At 42.1% G+C, this 22,060-nt stretch overlaps 4 protein-coding genes across 5 annotated transcripts; 3 read left to right on the forward strand and 1 right to left on the reverse strand.

Annotated features, from left to right (window-relative positions):
• Positions 1–98: 98 nt before the first annotated feature.
• Positions 99–903, forward strand: LOC6565337 (pyridoxine/pyridoxamine 5'-phosphate oxidase). The gene is made up of 2 exons (XM_001990895.3): positions 99–685; positions 747–903. The coding sequence occupies exons 1-2, from the start codon at positions 165–167 to the stop codon at positions 871–873; spliced, it is 648 nt and encodes a 215-aa protein (XP_001990931.1). The 5' UTR covers positions 99–164; the 3' UTR covers positions 874–903.
• On the reverse strand, positions 890–17,952 carry LOC6564668. The gene is made up of 9 exons (XM_043215768.1): positions 17,371–17,952; positions 8,588–8,680; positions 8,432–8,533; positions 6,463–6,946; positions 6,188–6,398; positions 5,176–6,014; positions 4,904–5,105; positions 3,335–4,415; positions 890–1,445 (listed from the first exon to the last, which is right to left on the reverse strand). The coding sequence occupies exons 1-9, from the start codon at positions 17,401–17,403 to the stop codon at positions 1,266–1,268; spliced, it is 3,225 nt and encodes a 1,074-aa protein (XP_043071703.1). The 5' UTR covers positions 17,404–17,952; the 3' UTR covers positions 890–1,265.
• Positions 1,568–2,989, forward strand: LOC6565338. Of its 2 annotated transcripts, XM_043216433.1 has the most exons (3): positions 1,568–1,752; positions 1,877–2,122; positions 2,253–2,989. In XM_043216433.1, the coding sequence occupies exons 2-3, from the start codon at positions 2,023–2,025 to the stop codon at positions 2,804–2,806; spliced, it is 654 nt and encodes a 217-aa protein (XP_043072368.1). In that variant the 5' UTR covers positions 1,568–1,752; positions 1,877–2,022; the 3' UTR covers positions 2,807–2,989. The 2 variants fall into 2 exon arrangements, with proteins under 2 accessions (XP_043072368.1, XP_001990933.1); XM_001990897.2 differs by having other exon boundaries at positions 1,745–2,122.
• Positions 17,953–18,794: 842 nt separating the features above from the next.
• LOC6565339 (protein RFT1 homolog) lies at positions 18,795–21,096 on the forward strand. Its single transcript, XM_001990898.2, has 4 exons — positions 18,795–18,980; positions 19,084–19,298; positions 19,384–20,659; positions 20,720–21,096. Exons 1-4 carry the CDS (start codon positions 18,921–18,923, stop codon positions 20,855–20,857), a joined length of 1,689 nt encoding a protein of 562 aa, XP_001990934.1. The 5' UTR covers positions 18,795–18,920; the 3' UTR covers positions 20,858–21,096.
• Positions 21,097–22,060: the final 964 nt, after the last annotated feature.

Raw genomic sequence — 22,060 nt, forward strand, 5'->3', positions numbered from 1 at the left:
CCACCGACATATCGAACTATCGATATACGCATGCGATAGTACGACTGCTTGCCGGCCTGCCAACTTGTGCGCACTTAACTTAAATTCGAAATCAAATTTAAATTTCAATTCAATTCGTATTCACAACTTTTGCAGTATCATTCAAAATTAAAAAAAAAAAAAACATGGCCCAATCGACTGTAGCGCACATAGTCGATTATCCCAACAAACCGGTGGCATTCCTCAAACAGCTTCTGCAAGCCGTCGCCCAACCAGATGTGCTGCAATATATGAATCTGGCCACCATCGATGAGGAATTCGGTGTTCTCAACCGCACCGTGCTCTATCGAGGATTCAGCGATGATGAATGTGTGATCTACGTCACCCAGCGATTCACCCGCAACTACCAGAATCTGAAAGCGAATGCCAAGTGTGCCATTACCTTCCTATTCCCCCAGGCACTGCTGCCGGAGCAAGGACCCAATCCGCTCACTTGGCAGGTGCGTCTAATTGGCGCCAGAGCCGTGGAGCTGCCCGAGTCCGAGCTGGATGCGTGGTGGGCCAAGGAGCTACTGCCGGCCCAAATACGTGCCAGTATCTTCCCCTGTGGCAAGCCGGTGGACTATGACCAGCTCAAGACCAAACACGATCAATTCCTCAAGGATCATCTGGAAAGTGGGAAGCCGCTGCAGCGTCCACCCACATTGTATGTCCATCTATAATCGCTGTCTATCACAGAAGTAATAATCCCCATTTACCGCCCACAGCACCGCTTTCAAGTTTCCGACACTGCGCTGGGACTTTATGAAGGTGGGCGTGAATCAGATTGCGGATCGCTTGCAGTATCGCCAGCATGACGATGGCCAGTGGCAGGTGATGCACGTGTCCACATAATACTTGAGGCAACATATACTTGACTCGCCTGTATTTTACTCATTTTTATTCAACTAGAGATAATTTGCATAAACAAAACAATCGTTCTCAACAAATACAAACAGAATTACAGTTACAGCAACTACTACGTACTAAATACATATACAAGCACACATACATATATGCACATGTGTGTGGTTTTTTCGTTTAGCATACAATTAAATTAATTAATAAATATTACACAAAACAGTACGGGGGAAAAAACAGATGATAATACATTATGATATTAGATTAAACCATGCAGTTAGTTACGATTAGGGGTTGTTCTTCTTGCTTTTTACATAATACACGTTAGTTTTTGTTTTTTTCGTGTTCTTTTCTTTTGTGCGTCCGTGTGCTTTTTCCTGCTTCTGCTAAGCCGCATTCACCGTTTCCCGTATCCAGTCGGCATTCGAGGCAATCCTGTCGTACATTCGCGGCCGTTCGACGCCCGTCGGCCCGCAGGCGATGCGCCAGGACGAGACTCCAATTAGGGCCCATTGGTTGGTGCCCGGAATCAGGCATTGCACGGGCGCCCCAGAGTATTCCTCTTGCTGCAAGTGAACCAGAATTGTGCAACAATTTATTTGACACTCGAAATACAATTATAATTTAATAAATTTTATATTTTTGTTTCAATTATTATTTTGTTTTTTTTTTGTTTACTTCTGTGTGTGATCCAATGCACGCAACACCCTGTTTTAAGCGATCGTGACGTCACGTAACGTAACACGACATGCAGCGACATGCAGCGTTCGCCAGCGTTCCATAGATGAGTAATGCCATACCGTCCAACAACTCTGAGCATAGAACAAGCGCGCACACACACGCACACACACGGACACACACGGACACAGATAAGTAAAGTCTAGAAACATCCCCGTTACCTACAAAGATAATAGCAGCTGCGGTGCCGCCCAGACCAACTGGCTCTGACAACCCTCTCTCTCTCCTTCTCTGTCCTCTCTCCTGTACGCATAAAAAGACAGCGCGCGGCAACTTGCATTCATTTGAGCGTCAGAATTGGAAGCGAACGCACGACGACCATCGATCGGTAACGGAACAAAGCATTATATTGAAAGAAGTGCAAAGCTACAAGGAGTCACTTAAGCGAAGCGATCACTTTTCATCATGTTGGACATAAAGAGCTGCCTAAAGATCAGTTTTCAGGGCGAAGTGGGTTTCGTAATCTGTGAGGCGGGCAGCAGCTACGACCAGATTATCACCCAAGGTATGTATATACATTCATACATACATACGTACATACATACGTACATAAATACATATGTATATATGTATGTGTATGTGAGCCAAAATTGAAATGTCGATTGTCATTGTTGAAGGAAAACATTTGCTTACAGCCTGCGCCCGCTTCCACATCGCCGATATACAACGCGCTGGTCTGAAGCTAACTAATGGTCAGGGCTATGTGTTTGAGCAGCAGCTATTGGAGTATTTTCTGCTCTTGTTTCCATGCCCAGAGCTATTGTTCTATCTGCGCCTTGACTGGCAGCAACTGCGTCGCGCCCTCGTTGAGCCAATCAAGCGACGACGGTCGACAGATGACGATATCCACGACAAGACTCATCAATTCAAATTCAAATCTGAATCCGAAGCGGAATATATGGCTGTGCCCGTGTATCGCCAGAATTGTTTTATCGGCACATTGCCGGGTAATCCTTCAGCTGCTGCTGGTGCTGCTGCTGCTGCTGCTGCTGCTTCAGTGCGTCGTCAGCATTGCTCTATGCGACAACAAGTACAAAAACAACAGCAACATAATCAGGAGCAGTCATACACACAGTCTCAGCCCAAACGGATGCGTATCCAGTTGTATAATAAGTCTCGGCGTACACTTCCATCCACTGCCACGCATTCGGCCCTGCTGGCAACAGCACCGCGCTCCATACGCATCTAACAGCACGAAGCACTTGAGTTGGCTACTTGAACTGACCACCACGAAAGTGTATATAGACAATTTTTTTTATTTTTTTTTCTGTTTTTTAAGATTGAACCACAGTTCCTAGCAAATAAGCAACAATACAAAATCGACGAATGTTTGTACATTGTTACAATTCTAAAGCTCCTATAAGAACTTCATATTAGAAATATAGTAAAATTAATTTGTATATATTATAAGAACTTGGTTGATCATTAACAATTTTTGAGCAAGAAAGGTGCAATTTTACAGTAATTTTGTTACCCGTTATTACACATTCTAACTACAGGGTATGTATAGAAAATAAACCCAAGGCTAGTTCCCCATAGAGGAACACAGCTTTCCAATAAAGGGAATTTAGAACCAAAAGATAACAATTATTTTGGAATAAGCTGGATTACATTTACCAAGAAATTTCTCTTGCTTTCATTCGATCGATATCTGTCTGATCCCGTTGTTTTTGTTATTGTCTAATTGTGAGAAGAAAGAAGAAGAAACATTACTCACTGTGCAATCGTATTTCTGGTAGGTGGCCTCCATGCACATAGAGTTGACCGTCGTTATGGAGATGTTTTCGCAGGGTGCCATATCGCCAATTTTGAGCTGGACGCGTTGCAGATGATCACGCTGACGGGACCAGCCGAGCGTGTTGCAGTTCGTCCAGATTTGTTCCGGCGTACTTGGTGCTTTTGTTGTTTTCGCCGCCAGCAAGGGGGAGGCGGACGAGGATGCTTCATAGTGGTTGAGCTGCGGGGCACTCTCGGGCAACGGATAGGCATTTAGCTGGAGCTGCTGATCCTGCCCATTGGTGATTGGTGCCTGCTGCAGTGCCTCGGCATGCGGCATTTGAGCTGCGGCTGCCTCGGCCCGCAGATAGTCATAGCCGGCGGTCTCCTCATGATCCTCGGCACCGGCACCGGAACCCTCCAGCTGCACCTGCTGTGACGGTATGAGGAAGAACTGTTGCGTCTCCTGTGCCAGACGCTGGCGCTGCATATGCATGCTGGGCGGCGCTTCCCATCGCTCGGCGACTGGAACATAGGCGCGTCGTTGCATAGGCGGCTGCTGGCGCTGCAGTGCGTCTGGCAGACAAATGGGACGCACATGATCCGAGAAGCTAACTGGCGTCTCCAGGCGCACCAGAGCTGCTGTAGAACCCTCAACTGGACTTTTGATCATTCCAATGATGCGGCGGCGCTGTGTCCATGGCGCCTTCGCCGATAGACGCACTGCGCCCACAAAGGCCATCCAGGTAGCCCGCGGCTGGCCCTGGAAGCAGCTCTCCGTGGTCAGCACCCAGTCCGGCGATATTAGCGTGCCATCGCACACATGTATATCCTCGCGGAACAGTGCCACCAGCCAGGGCCAATCCCCCGGTGACGACATCTTCGGTAGCGACAAATGCTGCTTGGCGTTGGGCAGCGCCGACTGAACACCGCAGCGCAGCCCGCCACAGCCTACGTAGAGCACCTGCCTCTTGGGGCAGTGGGTGCGTATGAAACTGATTTCGGGCGCATGGGGATCTAAAACCCGCACATAATCCGACAATTTTTCCGTATCATTTTGCACATCAAAGATTTCTACGGATCTGCGGCACAGAAAGAGTAATTACAAAATATCCATGTTATTCAACTATCATTCATTCCTTACAACTCTTAACTTGTTGTCGATATTTAGCAAGCAGTTAATAATTTGAAAAGGACTATTTTACAGTGTTGCCAACTTGCAACAACGTAAACATGTAGCAAGATCCAAAAAGCTATCGATTGACAGTTAAAATTAATTGATAAAATAATGTAAAATAACATTTAAAATAAAAAATATTAAAATCAAATATCGAAAGCCATTTAAGGCAAGAGCGTTAAATTAAATCATTAAAAAATATATATTCAAATCAATAAATATTTTCGAATTTCGAATTCAAAATTGTATGATCTTTAAATAATTGGAAATTACGTCATTTTAGGAGAATACTGAATAGATTAGGCAAATTTTGCATTTGAATATAATCGCTAGGTTTACAGTTAGATTTTTTTCATTTTGTAATCGACACGAGTTCAGAATTGATGCACTTACTCATAGCCCAGCGATTTGCAAAGGGATTCAGAGACGGTCTGCCGTACCACTAGCTTGGCATCACCCTCAAGACCCTCGGCGCACAGTTTGCCAACGACGCCTTTCTCGGAGAAGACGGCATAGCCAACGGCATGGAAGCGCGGCAAATACGGTACCCATGGCTCCGGCTGCAACAGATCGGCCGCCAAGGGAGCAATTGACACTGTAAATGGTATTATTGTGAATATTGCGAATAGCAGCGGAACCAAGCGGTTAACGACGATTATACTTACGGCAATCCTTCTCATCGGCACCATCGGGACAATCGGCCTTGCCATCGCAGCGCGCCTTGCGCGGCACACAGGCCCGACCGCGTCCACAGTATATGGCGTTGGGGGCGCAAAAGGCGCAGCTGCGCTCATCGGATAGATCGGGACAGTCGGCATAGCCGTCACAGAGACGCGGACTCTGCACATTGGACTGCATGTCGCCGACGCAGTGGGGCTTCTCCTGGCACGACTGGGTGCCCGTCGACTCCGGGAAGCGCTCACAGTCGAAGTGCTGCCGGAAGCGGGCAGGTAGCCGACCCCCACAGCCGGCCATGAATGCCTCACAGTACTCACGACAAATGGCGCCAGGTGTCGGCTCGCGGCCGATGCCGTGCGTCTTGCACGGCGGCTGCAACAAGCGGCACACAAAGTCATACGCCTCGCGAAAGCATTCGCCGTCGACGAGCTCACGAAAGACGATCACATCCTCGGCCACCTGTTCGTAGGTGGCATGCCCGAGCAGATTCGGATACGTGGTCACATTATAGCCCACATTGCGACAATAGCTTAGCTGCAGTGGCTCGCAGCGTCGTGGCAGCGGACGTGGCGTTGTGCTCGCTGGTTCCGTCGTCTCATCGTGGCCACCGAGTGGCGAGCTGGACATGATGGGCTCCTCGATGAGACCAGTGGTTTCCTTAATCGTCACACTCGACACATCCACGGTCATGTTGGCGAATTGCCTACTCTGTGCATCACTCAGCTCCTCGTGGAAGAGCGCCAACAATTCGCCACTGCTCACCAGGCCCGCATACGGATCGAATATCATGTTGAAATGCACGACAATATTGTTGTTGTCCTCGCTGCTGTTGGAGATATGAGAGTGGGAGAGAAGGTTATAGCACATCGGATACACTCACTGTAAACCAGTTCCTCGTTCAGTAATCGCTCCTCAATTATACAATACACGCTAATTAGTTGAGTATACATTTTAGTCCACTTAATTGGCTAATCCCAAGTTCCCAAATTGTCTTCTTACCCATCTAATGCCAGAATCTCGCTACCCTCGTAGGCCTCCCGTAAGTCCGAGCGTCGCAGAGTTAGATTGATGCGCTCCCGATAGTCACGCGCCTTGTGCTGGAAGCGCATCGAGTTTTGATTGGCCAACTCCATGGTCCACTTGTCTTTGAGCACCATGAACTTGCCTCGGAACACGCGATCCGGCAACGGCTCCGGTCGAAAGTACGTATCTAAAATGTTTTACACACTTCCAGGTCAAATCGGGCATCTGAATTGTGTTAATTGTGTACTTACAGCCTATATAAACAAAGGCACCGGCGACGAGGAGAGCGATTAGGAAGCCGGCTATCACAGCGCATCCGCATTTCTGGCTATCGCCCAGCTTGCGCCGTGTGAAGCGTATGTCCGAGTCGGTGGAGAGTACAGATTCGGATTTGCGACGCAGTCCATGATGGGCATGATTATGACTGTGGCTATGCATGTGCAGGTGGTGCTGTTGTTGTGCCTGATGATGGTGGTGGCGATGGTGCTGCTGCTGCTGCTGCTGCTGCTGCTGCTGATCTCGATCGCGCTGATCTGCAACAGTTGTGGCAGCTGCTATCGCTGCTATTCCCACATCCCCACCACCGCCTCCATTGCTGTGCGTATGATGGGGCTTGTGGTGTCGCGTACAGCGTGTATTGTGGAATATCTTGGGTGGCTGGGATACTGCTGTCGCTGACAAGATCCCATTGCCATTGCCATTACCATTACTATTGGGATTGCTTTGGACGAGGCCCTGTACAAGAAACAACTTAACTAATTAATGACAAAGCCGAAATGGAGTTTTTTTTTTCGGCCACGGGCCAGTGGTCAATGACCACAAAAGCGCCTTAAAAATGTTGACGCTTTGATTTTGCGCCAAATCATGCCGTAAAATCAACCACTGTAACCACCAACCGTTCCATCACGCCAAGTGCCTTGGTAATGCACTTGAAAAGCATATTTTTTTCCCCCATTTGCAATTGGATTTGGGCGATGCTGTACATGCAAATGCAAACGGAACGTTCGCATGCAGCATGATGGCCGCAACGTGCAACCAAGGAAGCGACGCTTTAAACTTCATTTTATATGATTAATAAATTAATTACGGAACCAAATTGGCTGCTTGCGATAAGCGATACAAAAAAACCACACGGCACTTAAATAGCTAAACCAAATGGAACCATTTGGCAGCACTTAAAAATGATTTATAGAAAGATTCAAGGTTCAGTTGGCTGCTGAAATTTCTCTCTCATTTGCAAATGCGATGGAACACAGTTGTGTTGTGGCAGGATCAAAGAGCATGGTGCGTTGATTGAAGCCGATTGCGCCGCAATTGGCTCACAATCTTAAATAACGGACTTCATGTACATACATTCATCCAATTGCAAAACCCAAAACACACAAGAGAATGTATGTATGTATGTATATATATACATATACGAGTATATACACATTGTAAGCGCACATAAACACACTTTAGAAAATTAATTAAAGCAACTACCAAGAAAATGTGTGTGTGTGTGTGGGGGGAGGGGGGGATGGGGGCGCGGCGGGTCTGGCGGTAAACAGGTCGCGACGCGGCCTACTTTTCTCCGTGTGATGATGCTGCTACCGCCCGACGCTGCTAAGCGTCAACGAACGTACAAGCAGACAGACAGACAGACATACATACATACATACATACATACATGCATAATGTACATATGTATAGCAGTAATAAAAATAAATGAGCAGCAAGAAGCACAAAACGTAATTAAACAATGCGGGTAAAAAGAGAGCGCGTAAATGGTTTCCTCATTTCATAATCAACATTTGCGTTTATTGACCATGTCGTATGTGTGTGTGTGCGTGTGTGTGTGCGTGTATGTGTGTATAACATGCAAGTGTCAGTTTTGGGTTAACTGATTAGTGCGACTGATTTGCATATTTGCGAATATGTTGCAATTTGCAGAGCCACATTTTCACTCACTCAACTCGGTCGCTGGGAGTCAGCGAAAAGTCACTTGGACGCATAACGGTGCAGAAGAGCGCGCACGAGCAAATATTTCATATTATTTCGCACTCACACACACACACACATATATTTATATATATAAATATAGACACATTTCCTTCTTTCGTCTGCAGCTTTACTTGCACTGCTCCTGTAATTATTGCACATCATTGTACAATCACTGACAATTAGCTTGCAACAATGTGTGCATGTATTTTATTAGCTATTCGTACAATAATTACTTACCTTCCAATTGCTTTTGCCTCCTCCATTCGTTTGCATCTCTTTGTTTTTGTCTTTGTTGCTGCTGATGCTGCTTTTGCGATTACTGCAATTGTTATTGTTATTCTTTTTGTCAACTGCTGCTGCTGCAGCTGCTGCTGTTGCTGTTGTTGTTGTTGTTGTTGTTGTTGTTATTGCTGCTGCTGTTGCTGTTGGATTTGTTACAGTTGTGGCCATTGGAGCATTTTTGTCAGCTTCGCGAGATTTTTTCATCTGCAAATTGGAAAAGTGGTTCAAATTCATAATAAGCACACAAACAAAAAAAAAAATACAAAATAAATAAACAAAGAAAAGCAAACTATTTCAGATTTTACAGATATGGTAATAGGAGCAACATGCGCGCCCAACAGGTGCTAATTGTGGCGTGGTCACAAAAAATTAAAATCACCAAACGGGGCAACGGGGCAACGGGTCTGAAGGCCATGACTCAAGCTCAAGCAAACTGCTCCATTAACAGTTTTATGTTTGTATTTCTCATCACTTTTGTTATTCTTGCTTTGGCTTTTTGGCAGTAGGCAGTTGGCAGTTGGCAGTTGGTATGCCAAAAAAGTTACAACAGCAACAAACAAAACCAAAAAAAAAAAAAAAACCCAAAAAAAAAACAAAACAAATAAGCCAATGTCAAGCAATCAGCGCCCCAAACGACACGTCGACGTCGGCAGTGACGTCGGCGTCAAAAGAAAGTTGCGACAGCGTTTCCCTTGCTCATCTTTTCATTTACATACAGATATGCATAAGCAAAGCCATAGACATACACATGCACACATACACATGCACACATACACATGCACATACACACATTTACATATTTTGGCGGTGGTGCTGCTGAACTCTTGTTTTTGATTCAGCAGCTTTTACTTTGTCTTTTTGTGTTGCTATCAACATTTTGTATCAACTATGCTTCGGCGACACCAAAATCATCGGCAACAATAACAAAAGCTGCATAGACAGCAACAACTTATGCCATGTGCCGTTTTCGCTTTTCTTTCACATGACTAATTAGGAAAATTCATTAAAATCCACACACACACACACAGAGATCAAACACACGCCAGCATGAAGACAGCTTATAAACATGTTTGGGGCGCAACATGTTGCCGGCGTACAGTGGAATGTTGGCTTCATATCGTTGCATGCATATTATAATATTAACAGAAAAAATACATTCATAAGTCAAATATATTTGAAAATTAAGTAAATACATAATTTAAAATTAAATAAATTTGCAACAATTGCATGTATTTTTATAAATCGTGGGAAGTGTTTAATGCTGCCCACTGTTCGCCGTTGCACTGTTTGGCTTAACCTGTTTTTGGGGACACCAAAAAAAAAAACAAAAAAAAACAGCAACAACAAAAACAAAAACCAAACACTTTCATTTCGCTGGCGACGTTGCCGCATTTTTGTTCGCCTTGGCTTTGAAAATTTTGACTGCAACTGGCACAAAAAAATTCGCTTTCGCTGCTGAAGCAGCAGCACCAACATCAACAACTGCAACAATAGCGACAAATATTGCAGCGGCAAACAAACGATTGGAAATGTCACTTGTCAATGGCAAACGAATTCGTGGCCTAAGTCTTTTGAACTCTGTCGCACGCTGTACTTTCACAGCGGCCCCTTTAACCGCCACCTGCTGCTCCCGCTGCCAGTCTGCCATTTACCTGACCTCCATGCCACAAACGAAAGTTGCAATTGCATTTGGAACTAATTTCTTACATTTTCAAAATGACGTTTGGATACCCTAACAAAAATTACTTTACACAAATTGCTTACAAATTTCCCTGCTCAATGTATTAAATAAAGCCGACTCATAGATGATGTTGATGTTGATGTTGCTTAATAACAATATCTTTATTAACGGCTGAACGACTGTCCCTACACATTATTCCCGACAGGACTGTTAGAACTCACTGCCACTGGCGATTCAGCCGGATTGCTCAACGACAACTGGAAGACTTCGTCTTCAATCAATGCCTGCTATGAACTTTCTCGCCACGTTGCCATCCATTTTCAATCTGAAATCTTTAAGCATAGACATATATATACTTCAAACCTTTAGTTTGTTTTTTTTTTTCTTGCGGAACACATTGAGAGAAGGCGGCATTTGAATTTCCAGCCTTTAAACTAACGAAAAGATGTGAAAAATATATAAGCATAACATAAATTGGGCATATCGTATATACTAATGAATTATCAATTATATTAAATATTGACAAGACGTACATCTCAGCATGTCGATAACAACAGCATTAAGAGCAGAAGAAACGGGACTTTCAAGACCTGGCGACCTTTGGTCAAATGCGGAAGTCAATGGAGTATTTGGCCAGGTACATGTGAATGAATGTGGCTATGCATAATGCCATATTATATGATATCCAATTAATAATACAATAATACAATAAGCGGATACGAGTTGCACAAACATGGAAAATGTGGCTTCAGTCATAAGCTAAAAACCAAAATAAGTAAAATTAATTGGCACAAATGAAGCGTAAGACGATATGAATAACGCGATGGACAAACTAATTTATATTGATGACTAACTAAGCTATCTGAAAAAAACAAAATCTCTTGAAAACAAACAACAAAAACAAAAAAAAATAAGAAAATAACCATCTTTCTTTTGTTTTCGTTTAACAAATGAGCTTTCGGTAGCAACTCAAATTTCGGGTGTTGAACCATAGCCAAGAGTCTGTTCAAAGAGTCTGTCCAAGCTGGGGGTATACATTTTGGAAAGGGTATAAATCGGAAAACGTTTGGAGTTAGGAGGCCACGTGCGGACGCTCAGCGACAGCTGCGAGACAATGACAGCTTTTCACTAATTTCCCTTAAAGCAAACAGCTGCAGCAGCAGCAACGACAACAGCAGCTACCACTCAGTCGTGACGAATTAATAACGGCCACAAAATGCAGCCAACGTTGCCGACCCCATGGCGAAAGCGACGAACACCGAACGGCGCAACAATGCAACAGTGCAACGGTGCAACACAGCAACAGTGCAAAATTTTGTTGGTGCTGATCTTTTTGGCTGCCACGCCTTCAAGACGTGCGTGACGACGACAACGCTTGATTGGCGCCTTTTCCAGGTGACAACGACGTGACGGTGGCATCAACAAAGTCGATACTGATTTTTCCAAGCGCCAGTTGGAATTTTTGATTGCCTTCTTTTGCGTTTTATGGGTGTGTTAAGAGCTCAAACTAGTCCGCTGACTCATACGTGACGAGACAACTGGGCATGGCCAAGTGCCGCCCACACCCATATATACAACAAATAGCCGACATAAAAAAATTGTTCAATTAAAATTTGTATACAATATTTACATTGGGTACGCTGATCAACCTATGGAAAGGGTATAAAACATTTATTCGAAATTTCTACATTAATATTTAAATTTCTTTATAGACAAGAAATGTTCTCAATTTGTAAAACTTATTAAAATTATTCGTGATTAATTTATCCCCAACAAATGTATGCCTTGTATTATTTTGGTCCCCCAACAATTGTCCCCCACTAATTCTATAAATGATGTGTAGATGTTTTTACTTAGCTCATAGAAATGTTTTTATCGTAATAAAAATCATCTATATATCTACGATGAACAACATACTCATTTTTCTGACTGTATTTACATATGTACATACATATATGTTAATATGCATATTGCAAATTGAAATGCAACGCAACAAGCTGCTCATCTAGACACATCAACAAATGAACAATTGGGCAATTCCAGCATAACGATTTGGCCTCGTCTGCGCGATTTGACTTGGCTCTAAAGGCCTCATGGATTTTGTTTTGCATTCAAATGAAGTAGAAAGTTCTGCAAAAGGTGAACATATCCAATGCTGAGTGAAATACGTATACGAATACAAATAATTGAAATGGCGACGTCGCGACGCCTTTCTTATCTCTTCTTCTCGCTCTCGCTCCTCTGTCTGGCCGATTGTTCTGTTTTTGTGGCCTGGTCAAGCAAATTGTTTATTCAGAATGTGTGTCTTGAGCTCTGGGAATGAAATGGATTTGTGGGTGGGTACATGAGACTATGTAGTAATTGGTATGGGAACAAGGCTACAATCGAAAACAAAACCTTGATCGCATAATCTACCGATCTAGATGCATATATACATATGAGAGTTTTACATACATGTATGTATGGGGGTCATTGAATTCTTATGTTATGCTTTAAGTATTAAAATGAACATATATTTAAGTCACATGTTTTACAAAAGAAAAAAAATATATATATGTATGTATATATGTATATGTTGTGTGTTGCTACCTTAAAATTAAATTGACACCATCTTTTAAATAATCCACACTTTATTACTGAAATACCAAATGGGCTAGTCCAGCTCCTAGCTCGACAAAGAGATGTGCTCAGCACCAGTCTTTTCCATAATTGGACGCGTTTTATATATACATACATACATGTATGTAAATATGTACATATGTACGTATAAATGCTTGCTACGCCTTCCTTTCGTTTTTCTATATACATACATATATGTATATATTTAAAATTGTTGCTTTTATTGCTAACTTCAATCGATTCGATATTCGCCAAACTCAGAAAGTTATCGATCAACCTAAGTAAATTTGTTCTCACTTACATTTGAAGTCATTAGGCCCTATATAGACTAACGGACGGACGGACATGGCTAAATCGAGTTGATTTTTGATCGAAATCAGAAATATATACATTTTTCCAAAATTCCATTATACCTGCGAATAATTGCGAAATGTTCTGCTGTGCTTCAGTCATTGAAAGTATATACACACATACATGGATGCGCGATGTGAATACATCAATATGAAATCAATGCGATCACAATGTGCACAGCTCAATGCGTACACAGATCAAGTTTCAATTGAAATTGCATCGATATCGATGTTTTGTAATTGGTTGATTGAGACACTCGAAGTTGGGTTCGATAATTGATACATTTGATTATATGAATTTACATATGCAAGCACATATTCATCATCAAGCACATCTGTTACAGATGCATACATACCTAAATATATATTTTAGGGTTGTCCCCAAATATGAACGCAATCAAGTTTGTCAGTAAGCCCGCAACATGCAGTTTAATTGCGTTGCTAGCCGCATTGCTGCATTGTTCAATAACATTACATTAGTTTTTGCAACTAAATACATGTGTACATACATATGTATACTTATGTAGGCAGCAGGAAAAGCCAAAAAACAAAACAACAAAAACAATTATTTAAGCAAACCAGGTAAAATGTTATCACAACAATGAATAAGGCAATAAATTGGTCAGCGACGCCAACGCAACGCGTCGGCTCAGCCGCAGTTCAAGGCTGGGCAAATTGCACGACGCATGGCTGCTGCGTGTAAAAGTCTGGGCGTAGCAGCGGCCAAAAGTAAAAAAAGCTAAGAAAACAAAACGATTTGGCAATAGGGCGGCCCACAATAGTAACAAAGCACGTTGAATTGGAAAGTAAAGGGCGCACTCGGCAGACACGATTACTATACGAAATATTCACAATCGAAAGGAAATTCAATTAAAGACATTATCAATACACCCACACGTGCATACACACACACACATACATATTTAAATACAATAAATCGCAGTTGTCAGTCGGCAGCTCTGCGGCGTCGCTGCTTCTAAATGCTCATAAAATGCTTGAAGCTAACAGCCGCAAGACGACAGCAGCAATGATGATGATGATGACGATGATGATGATGATGATGATGATGATAATGATAGATGATGATGACGACGGTGAACAAACAAACCAGGCACTGCCAATGAATTGTGCTACTTTCTTTGGCAGCAGCCGCAGCAGCAGCGCTCGAGGCCATAGCCAAAGCGCTGTCGACGACACGTTAAGAGTTTAGAATTGCATATGATTGTTGTTGCTTTTGTATTATTGTAGGCTATAGTCATTATTGTTGTTGTTGTTTGGTTGGTTGGAAGCGTGTTGCCTTTTGCTTCTAATTTATTTCAATGACATTCTTAGTATAAGAAAAATGCAAGCCCACAAAACGTCGACTCAAGACTCTCAAGCCGCGGCTACTGTGCTATTCTCTTTCTCTTCCAATAAGCAGAGAAAGTTCACGCAACTGTGTGTTTGTGTGTGTGCGTGTGTGCTTGTGTATGTGTACGGCGTTGCCATTAGTGATCGTTTAGCGGGTGGCCAGATCTTGATGCTGGTAGCACATAATGAAAGGTCACTCAAGCTGACGCGCAACTTCTGCACCCAAAACACACATAGATTTATATACACACATATATATGAGTAAGTAAGCTTTAACTGAAAGGCACAATAAAAAATGAAATGAAAATAAGAAGAAAAATCAAACAAACCAGAGTATGGCTTAGAAAACATGTATAACTATACAACACTGACTATTATCCATTTTTGCTTCTAGTCTCAGATGCTGTTGCGACTTTTGTAGTTGCTATTTTTTGCCTGCAGAGTGGCATTTGGCAAATGGCAACAACATTTTATTATTGTAGCTGCTATTGTTGTTGTCTTATTTGCAGTTGAACCTGTTGCAGCACATGGCTACAAAATGTGAGTATAAAAAACGCCGCAGTTGCCATGGCGGCTACCACAAATCGTGCTATAATTTTCTAGTGTGAAATGTTGATTTAAGCTTTTGAGCATGGAACTCACACACACACACACGCACACACATACATACATAAATACATATCAAAGCATTTAAATGCTTGCATTTACTCTCACTCTTTTGAAATCACTTGATTTGAATGGACTGTGACACTTTGTGCAATGTGATCGACTGATTGATTGATTGCCAAAAATATACACATATGTAAAGCTTTATTCCACAAAAGCAAAAGGAATTCAATGTATATATGAAAGAAATATAATTTGTACTTATTAAACATTGATAGTCATAAGTTTCTTAAATTTAAATTTAAACCTTGTTTTTCACATTTTATATATTTTTTTAAAATAATTTTAAGAAATTTATATTGTCAAATCTTTTTACAATTCTTGACGACGGTTAAATTTAAAAAAAAAAATATCTGAAATTGCATATTATGCATTTCAAATGTATAAATGTTTATAAATATAAACAAAAGAAAAGTCGAAATCTGAAGTGGGTGCTATATTGACGCGATGGCGTCAGCTTAGCCACTGGCTCCACTTTTGGTGATTGTGCAAAGAAAAAACCACACTAAATCCAAAACAGCAACAGTTATGGCAAAAAAAAAACAAGATAAGCGCAGCTTTAAGTTGCCGCAGACCAACCGACAACTGAAAGTTGTTGCGTTTTATTTTTTTAAGCCAAACGAGTTTGTTGTTTTTGTTGTTAATGTTGTCGCCGCAATCACTTTTGGCCGTGCGAGTCGACTTTGCAGTCTAGACTAGACTTGTTGGAATGTTTGTTTGCCACACACACAGGCTCATACAGCATGCATATTTACAAGCACACACAAGTGCACATACACACATACATACGCAATATATGGAGGTAATCACAAATTGTAAATTGCTCAATAGGCGACAACAACAATATTGCAAGCCCTGCAACAGCACACACAAAATACAATAACTGCCAGGAAACAAAAAAAAAAAAAAAGAAACAACAATAAAATTTGGTCAGTGGTGAAAACCTTGACTGCATTGTTGTTGTTGCTATTGCTGTAGACGTCGACATATTTTGCATTGGAAAAATTCTCACAGCCGGCAGCAAAAAAAACAAAAGCCAAAAGTCTCCCAAACTAAATTTCACAAACAAATTCAGACATGACATTAAGCTGGCACTCAAAGCAAAACAAAACAAAACAACGAAAAATAAACATTTTTTATTAAAACAGTTGCAAATTAAAATAACAACAACAGCAACAAGAAACGAACAAAGACTTCGGCAACGCATTCAGCAAAACTTTTGATTTCTTTTGATATAAAACAGCAGCGCGCGGCACAGCCATAAAATAGGCGGCAAAATGTTGAGCGGCATGCGCCTAAAGCAACAACAATAACAAAAACAGCAGTCGCAACAAAAAACACAATATCAACAAAACAACCACACCGACAACGTTACCAAGAAAAGTAAGTTACTAAGGCAAATTAGCTTATAACGGGACGAACTTTCACTGGCTGGTGGATGTGGATGCTGCCGACTACCGATTGCTGCCCATCAGCTTTCTGCGGGGCGTGCCACATTTCCATAATTTTCACAGTGGCCAGCTTGTATGTATTTTTGTGCGGCTTGTATTCATTGAATACGCACGTACATAATTATTGTGACTTGTACATAACTATTGTGACTTGTAGTCCCGTTACTTTGCTAGCATAATCGACGCGTTATCGATAGACCCAATGGGACTAGGCCGATTGCATAATCGAACAACCAGTAGTTTTTTTGTTTGTTTTTGTAGCACTTTTACTTTTTTACTTTTGTCTCATTAATTATCAGAGTCGCAACAAATTTTCCCATTTTGTTAAACGACAAACCATTTAATTTGTAAAAACAATGGCCGAGTTTCCAGCGTCTTTTACTTCGCTCATTTCAAATTATCACTGACTAACGAAAAGCATAACGTTCGAAGTAAATAAACAAGATTAATTTGAACAACACCTGTCAGCCTTACCTTTCCAACTACAGTAATCTCTCTAAATGTGCAACACTTTAATTCTAAGAACTGATTCTTATTTATTAGTATTTTAATTTTCTGAAAATCGCATTTTATCACACATATACATTGTTTTGTGAAACAATTAAGATCTCAAGATAAGATCGCTAATTACTGCGTAAAATCGAAAATAATTATTTTGGATTAGATGAATTAACCATTTCAATTTGAATTTGTGGTCTTTACCAGCTTTTGATATGCAAACTGTTTATACAACTATACTCAAATGGCGCTCCAGTTAATTTTTAATGAACATCTCACCTGGCTATTACTGCAGTAGTAAATGTCCGACATCCTGAAGCAGCGTTTTCTTCTTCTGCAGTGCTTCTGATAGCGGTTGCTGATCGTCTTTTTGGCGGCGTCTGTTTTTACTGAGAGGCAGCTTCAGCATCAGCAGTAACTGCATGCAATGAACATGACCGTGTTTTCTGCGCTGATGCAGGTAAACAAAGAAAAAGCAACAAGTAGCGGCGGTGCTTTAGGACAGCGTGTGCAACCAGTTTGCAAACGGTTTGGTCACTCAGCAGTCAGTTATGTAGTTTGAAAAGAGTCACACGAGCCAAGAATTGTAACCGATACTCTGATACTGATACTAGCGATATCTTTATGTATGTGGTTTTTTTGTGTTTTGTTTTTATCGCATAGCGCAATTGCTTTTCTTGTAGCCGTCAGATCAGATCAGATTTTCCGCATGCTTTTGCCAGATGAATGCCAAAAACACATGATAAACAACAACAGCAAAACAAAATCAGCAGCAACAACAACAACAGCGTGCTGCACTTCACGCTCCGTCTTGCAGAACACTCACTCGTATTTTTCCCAAAAACGAGAGCGCACGGTACACACGCTCACCTTTCCAAAACAAAGTAATAATAGTAATAATAATAAAAAAACAAAAAAAAAAAATAACCAAACAAAAACAAAGTGCAATAGCAAACAACGTTTAACCGCGAATCACGTCTCAGGCGTGGAGAGATTACAGCGCGACAAGCGACCGACTCTGGCCAAGTTGAAAAGCTGACTGACACTCTTGAGCGGCTTCAGAGTGAGCAACTTCTTCGGCGACGCAATCCCAACGAAAGTTGTTGCAACCAGTTTAACGTTGTGCCAAAAAAAAAAAAAAAAAAACTCAAAACTAAGACGAAAAATAATACAAGACAACTTCATTGAGTGGCGGCCGATTAGCGCAAAGGACATGCTTTTAAACCGGTACATTGCGGTGAAAACGAATTATTCAAAACGGGTCACACGTGTTGGCGGCTTCTGTGCGGGATGGCTGACAAGGACGCTAAGGAACAGATTATATATTAAATTATTCTTTAATCATTATTACAATATTATTTATATATATTATTATGTTTATATTTATTTTATAATATTTGTTATTTAACTAACTGAATTTCAATTTGCTAAATTACCGCTATAGTGTATGTTTTTAAATAAGTTTTTTGGTTAGTTTATGTATTCCAACATATCGTTAACTTAACAAAATATATTACTAACTTCATAGTGGGTAAAACAAGTATTGCTTTTATATTCCTAATATTTGTTAATGCTTTAACCTGAATTTGAATTTAAAGCGCGGGTGCTGCCACCTATAGCGAAGGAATTTGGTGCTGCCAATTGCTACATCTGATTATCAAATCAGCTGCTTATTTATCGATTATATTTTGGGATATTATGCTATCGACTTCCGAGCACCTGGATGGATTTTTGTTGTTGTCATTTTGTTGGCACTTGATTTGATTTGCTATGTTCATCTACGCTATGATTTAGCAGTTGATGTCCACAAAGTAAAAAAAAACCTTGCGATGGCGCGCAATGTGCTAGAGAGCAGCCTGTTGGGCGCTGGTTTCAGTATCATCTTTCAGGTAAGGCCAGAAGCCCTGGCGAGCACACAAACTGTATGAGTCAGAATTGTAGACGTTTTCGATTTGTCACTTGCACATTTGTCATTTATTCGTTATCTTGCAGATATTGTGCCGCATCCTAACATTCGGCATCAATGCGTACATTGTCCGCAATGTAGGTCGCGAAGTGCTTGGCATTATGAATGTTCGCCTGCTGCTGCTCGAGAGCACGCTGCTCTTCTTGTCGCGCGAGGCAATCAACCGGGCAGCGCTGAGCGCCAATTCGCAGCAGCGCGACAAGTGCTCTTGGGCGCAGTTGATCAATCAGATGTGGCTTACGTAAGTCAGCCGACAGACACACGGGCCGATTGTATATCCTTTGCATCTATCTTCTATCTATTTCTTCTCACTCTCTTTCATTCAGGGTGCCCATTTGCGCCGCTCTGTGCGCTCCGTGTTTGTACATCTGGCTTCACTGGCTATCAGCTGTGGATGCACCATATAGCGCACAATATGAGTTTGCCTGCTATGCGGTGGCGCTGTCCTGTGTCCTGGAGCTAGTGGCCGAGTCGGCGGTATTCGTAGCGCAAGTCTTTTGCTTTGTCAAGCTCAAAATTATGCTTAACACGCTACACATTCTTGTGAGGTCGGCCATCTTTCTGTGGATAGTCATTGGCGATCGCAGTGTGGCTATTAACGCCTTTGCCTTCGCTCAACTGGCCAGCGCTGTAACCATTGTTTTGGGTCAATACGGGTTCTTTCTCTACTACATTAAGCGCTTTAATCGCTACAAACTGCGCCAGCAGCAGCCAGTGAGCAAGACTAAGGCAATACCGGAAGCGAGCTCTTGGGAGCGCTCTATGTTCGCGCACATGGATGATTTTCCGATTACAAAGCTATCGGAATTGCTGCCGGGTGTTTTGAGCTGCTCCAGCGATGGCGCGTATTTCAACAAAGAGCTGCAAACGCTGACATTGAGCTTCGTTAAGCAAGGAGTGCTGAAGCAGATACTCACGGAGGGAGAGAAATATGTGATGTCTGTGTCGCCGGTGCTCAGCTTTGGCGAGCAAGCCACCTATGACGTAGTCAACAATTTGGGAAGCATGGCGGCACGATTCATATTCCGGCCGATCGAGGACAGCGCCTATTTCTACTTCACGCAGACCATTGCACGCGATACACGCCTGACCAAGCAACTGCCGGAGCGGGTGCGTCAGGCCAGTAGCGTGCTTAACAATCTGCTGCTGGGCGTCAGCTCCATTGGCCTGCTGGCGTTCACCTTTGGCCAGAGCTATTCACACACTCTGCTGCTGTTGTATGGCGGCGAGGATTTCGTTGCCGGCGGTCTGCCGCAGCTTTTGCTGCAGTGGCACTGCCTGGCCATCTATCTGCTATCCGTGAATGGTATCAGCGAAGGCTACATGTTTGCGACGAACACCAGCCGCGACATTGACAAGTACAACTACCTGATGGCCATATTCTCAATAAGTTTCCTTGTCTTGTCGTACATTCTGACGGGCACTTTTGGACCCGTCGGCTTCATCTTTGCCAACTGCATTAATATGATGGGTCGCATTTTGTATAGCACTTGGTACATCCACCGCCAGTATCAGCCGCTCGGGCTGAATCCACTCCAAGGACTTTGGCCCGGCAAGCTATTTGGTGGCACCATACTAATTGCCGGCCTGATCTGCTACTGGGTAAGTGGATTCGTATTAGTTCCTATCATTGATTAATGGAATTTCTGTTCGTTTCTTTAGTATCGAAATGCGGTGTTTGGGACGCATATTGGCGTTGGTCTGGCCACTGGCATTCTATGTTTGTTTGCCTGGGCTCTGGCTCATCGAGATCTGATGTATTTGGTCTGGAAGTATGGACGTCGCTTCAAAATCGATTGAAGCTGAAAACTTTGTGTTTGTTTTCCAACTCTGGAGGGCAGTATCTACGCTCTGTGTGCCCCTAAATCGCACATCAAGTTGAACATACAGTCTATATATATCTAGTTGAAAATAAATTAATTGTTAGTTAAGTTATTGTACATTTGTAATTATTGACTTGCTTTATTTTTAATGCTTTTCGCTATAAATTTGTTAAATACGCATAAAAAGACAACGAATAACAAAGTAATCCAAAATAATCGTATGGCTGAGAGAGTATGCAATATAACTAAATGAGAGAGTATGCAATATAACTAAATGAGAGAGTATGCAATATAACTAAATGGGCTATATACATATATTATTAAGGCTTTGTTGTTTGATATCCATTTGTCATTGATGTAGTCGGCGTTACTTATAATATACAATAATTATATATACAATAAAATGGAATCATTGCCAATCAATAATAATAAAATAAATCAAAAAACACAACGCAACGTGATTAGATTGGGTATCTTGAGCTATGGAACTAATAAATGATATAGTGATGATGATTTTTGGCCCACTTGTGACGCATATTTTGTGAGTTCGGTCTGGATATCTTGGTAAAAGAAAAGGGTTTTTTGTATGATAAATCAAATCTTTGAAGCGATTATTTCTTTAGCAGCTACATGATACAGTGGTCTGTTCCGGTTGGCTCCGTCGTATTTTGTAACAATATATCCGCCAAGTTTTATCATTTCGTTAACTTAATAACTTCATAGTATTGCTTTTATATTCCCAATATTTGTTAGTGTTTTAACCAGAATTTGAATTAAAAGCTCAGGTGCTGCCACCTATAGCGAAGGAATTTGGTGCTGCCAACTGCTTCCACAAAGTAAACAAACATATATTAAGGCTTTGGTGTTTGGGCAACCTCGGCTAGCTCAGTATTCCTAGAGGTGGGTAACTCCAACCCTGCCCGTGGACGGTACAGACTCAAAAAAAAACTCGACCTACACAGCACTACATAAAGACCTACATGCACACACAAAACAAACGAAACAGCTGACGGGCCTGGTGTTTATGGCCACGACGTACCCGCCCTTCCTGCAATGGGCCTGCACGGATTCGATTTGCCCATCGCCCTTAAGTTGTAGTTGACGACTAATTTATTCCATGCTCCCGGTGATTCTCCTCTGTATTTAACTTACTCACAGATCATCGTTATTTCCTTACAAT

The sequence above is a fragment of the Drosophila grimshawi genome, unplaced genomic scaffold (genome assembly GCF_018153295.1).
Source record: "Drosophila grimshawi isolate 15287-2541.00 unplaced genomic scaffold, ASM1815329v1 contig_1006, whole genome shotgun sequence".
Classification (NCBI taxonomy): Eukaryota; Metazoa; Arthropoda; class Insecta; order Diptera; family Drosophilidae; genus Drosophila; species Drosophila grimshawi.

Bases quoted from the DNA above. Each gene is read 5' to 3' on its own strand.
- LOC6565338 (XM_043216433.1), top strand. From the start codon at position 2,023: ATGTTGGACATAAAGAGCTGCCTAAAGATCAGTTTTCAGGGCGAAGTG. The intron at 2,123-2,252 runs GTATGTATATAC...ATTTGCTTACAG, and splicing joins CGACCAGATTATCACCCAAG to CCTGCGCCCGCTTCCACATC.
- LOC6564668 (XM_043215768.1), bottom strand. From the start codon at position 17,403: ATGTCGGACATTTACTACTGCAGTAATAGCCAG. The intron at 6,399-6,462 runs GTAAGTACACAA...AAAACATTTTAG, and splicing joins TGCCTTTGTTTATATAGGCT to ATACGTACTTTCGACCGGAG. The intron at 5,106-5,175 runs GTAAGTATAATC...TACCATTTACAG, and splicing joins TGCCGATGAGAAGGATTGCC to TGTCAATTGCTCCCTTGGCG.
- LOC6565337 (XM_001990895.3), top strand. From the start codon at position 165: ATGGCCCAATCGACTGTAGCGCACATAGTCGATTATCCCAACAAACCG. The intron at 686-746 runs GTATGTCCATCT...TACCGCCCACAG, and splicing joins CTGCAGCGTCCACCCACATT to CACCGCTTTCAAGTTTCCGA.
- LOC6565339 (XM_001990898.2), top strand. From the start codon at position 18,921: ATGGCGCGCAATGTGCTAGAGAGCAGCCTGTTGGGCGCTGGTTTCAGT. The intron at 18,981-19,083 runs GTAAGGCCAGAA...GTTATCTTGCAG, and splicing joins GTTTCAGTATCATCTTTCAG to ATATTGTGCCGCATCCTAAC. The intron at 20,660-20,719 runs GTAAGTGGATTC...TCGTTTCTTTAG, and splicing joins CCGGCCTGATCTGCTACTGG to TATCGAAATGCGGTGTTTGG.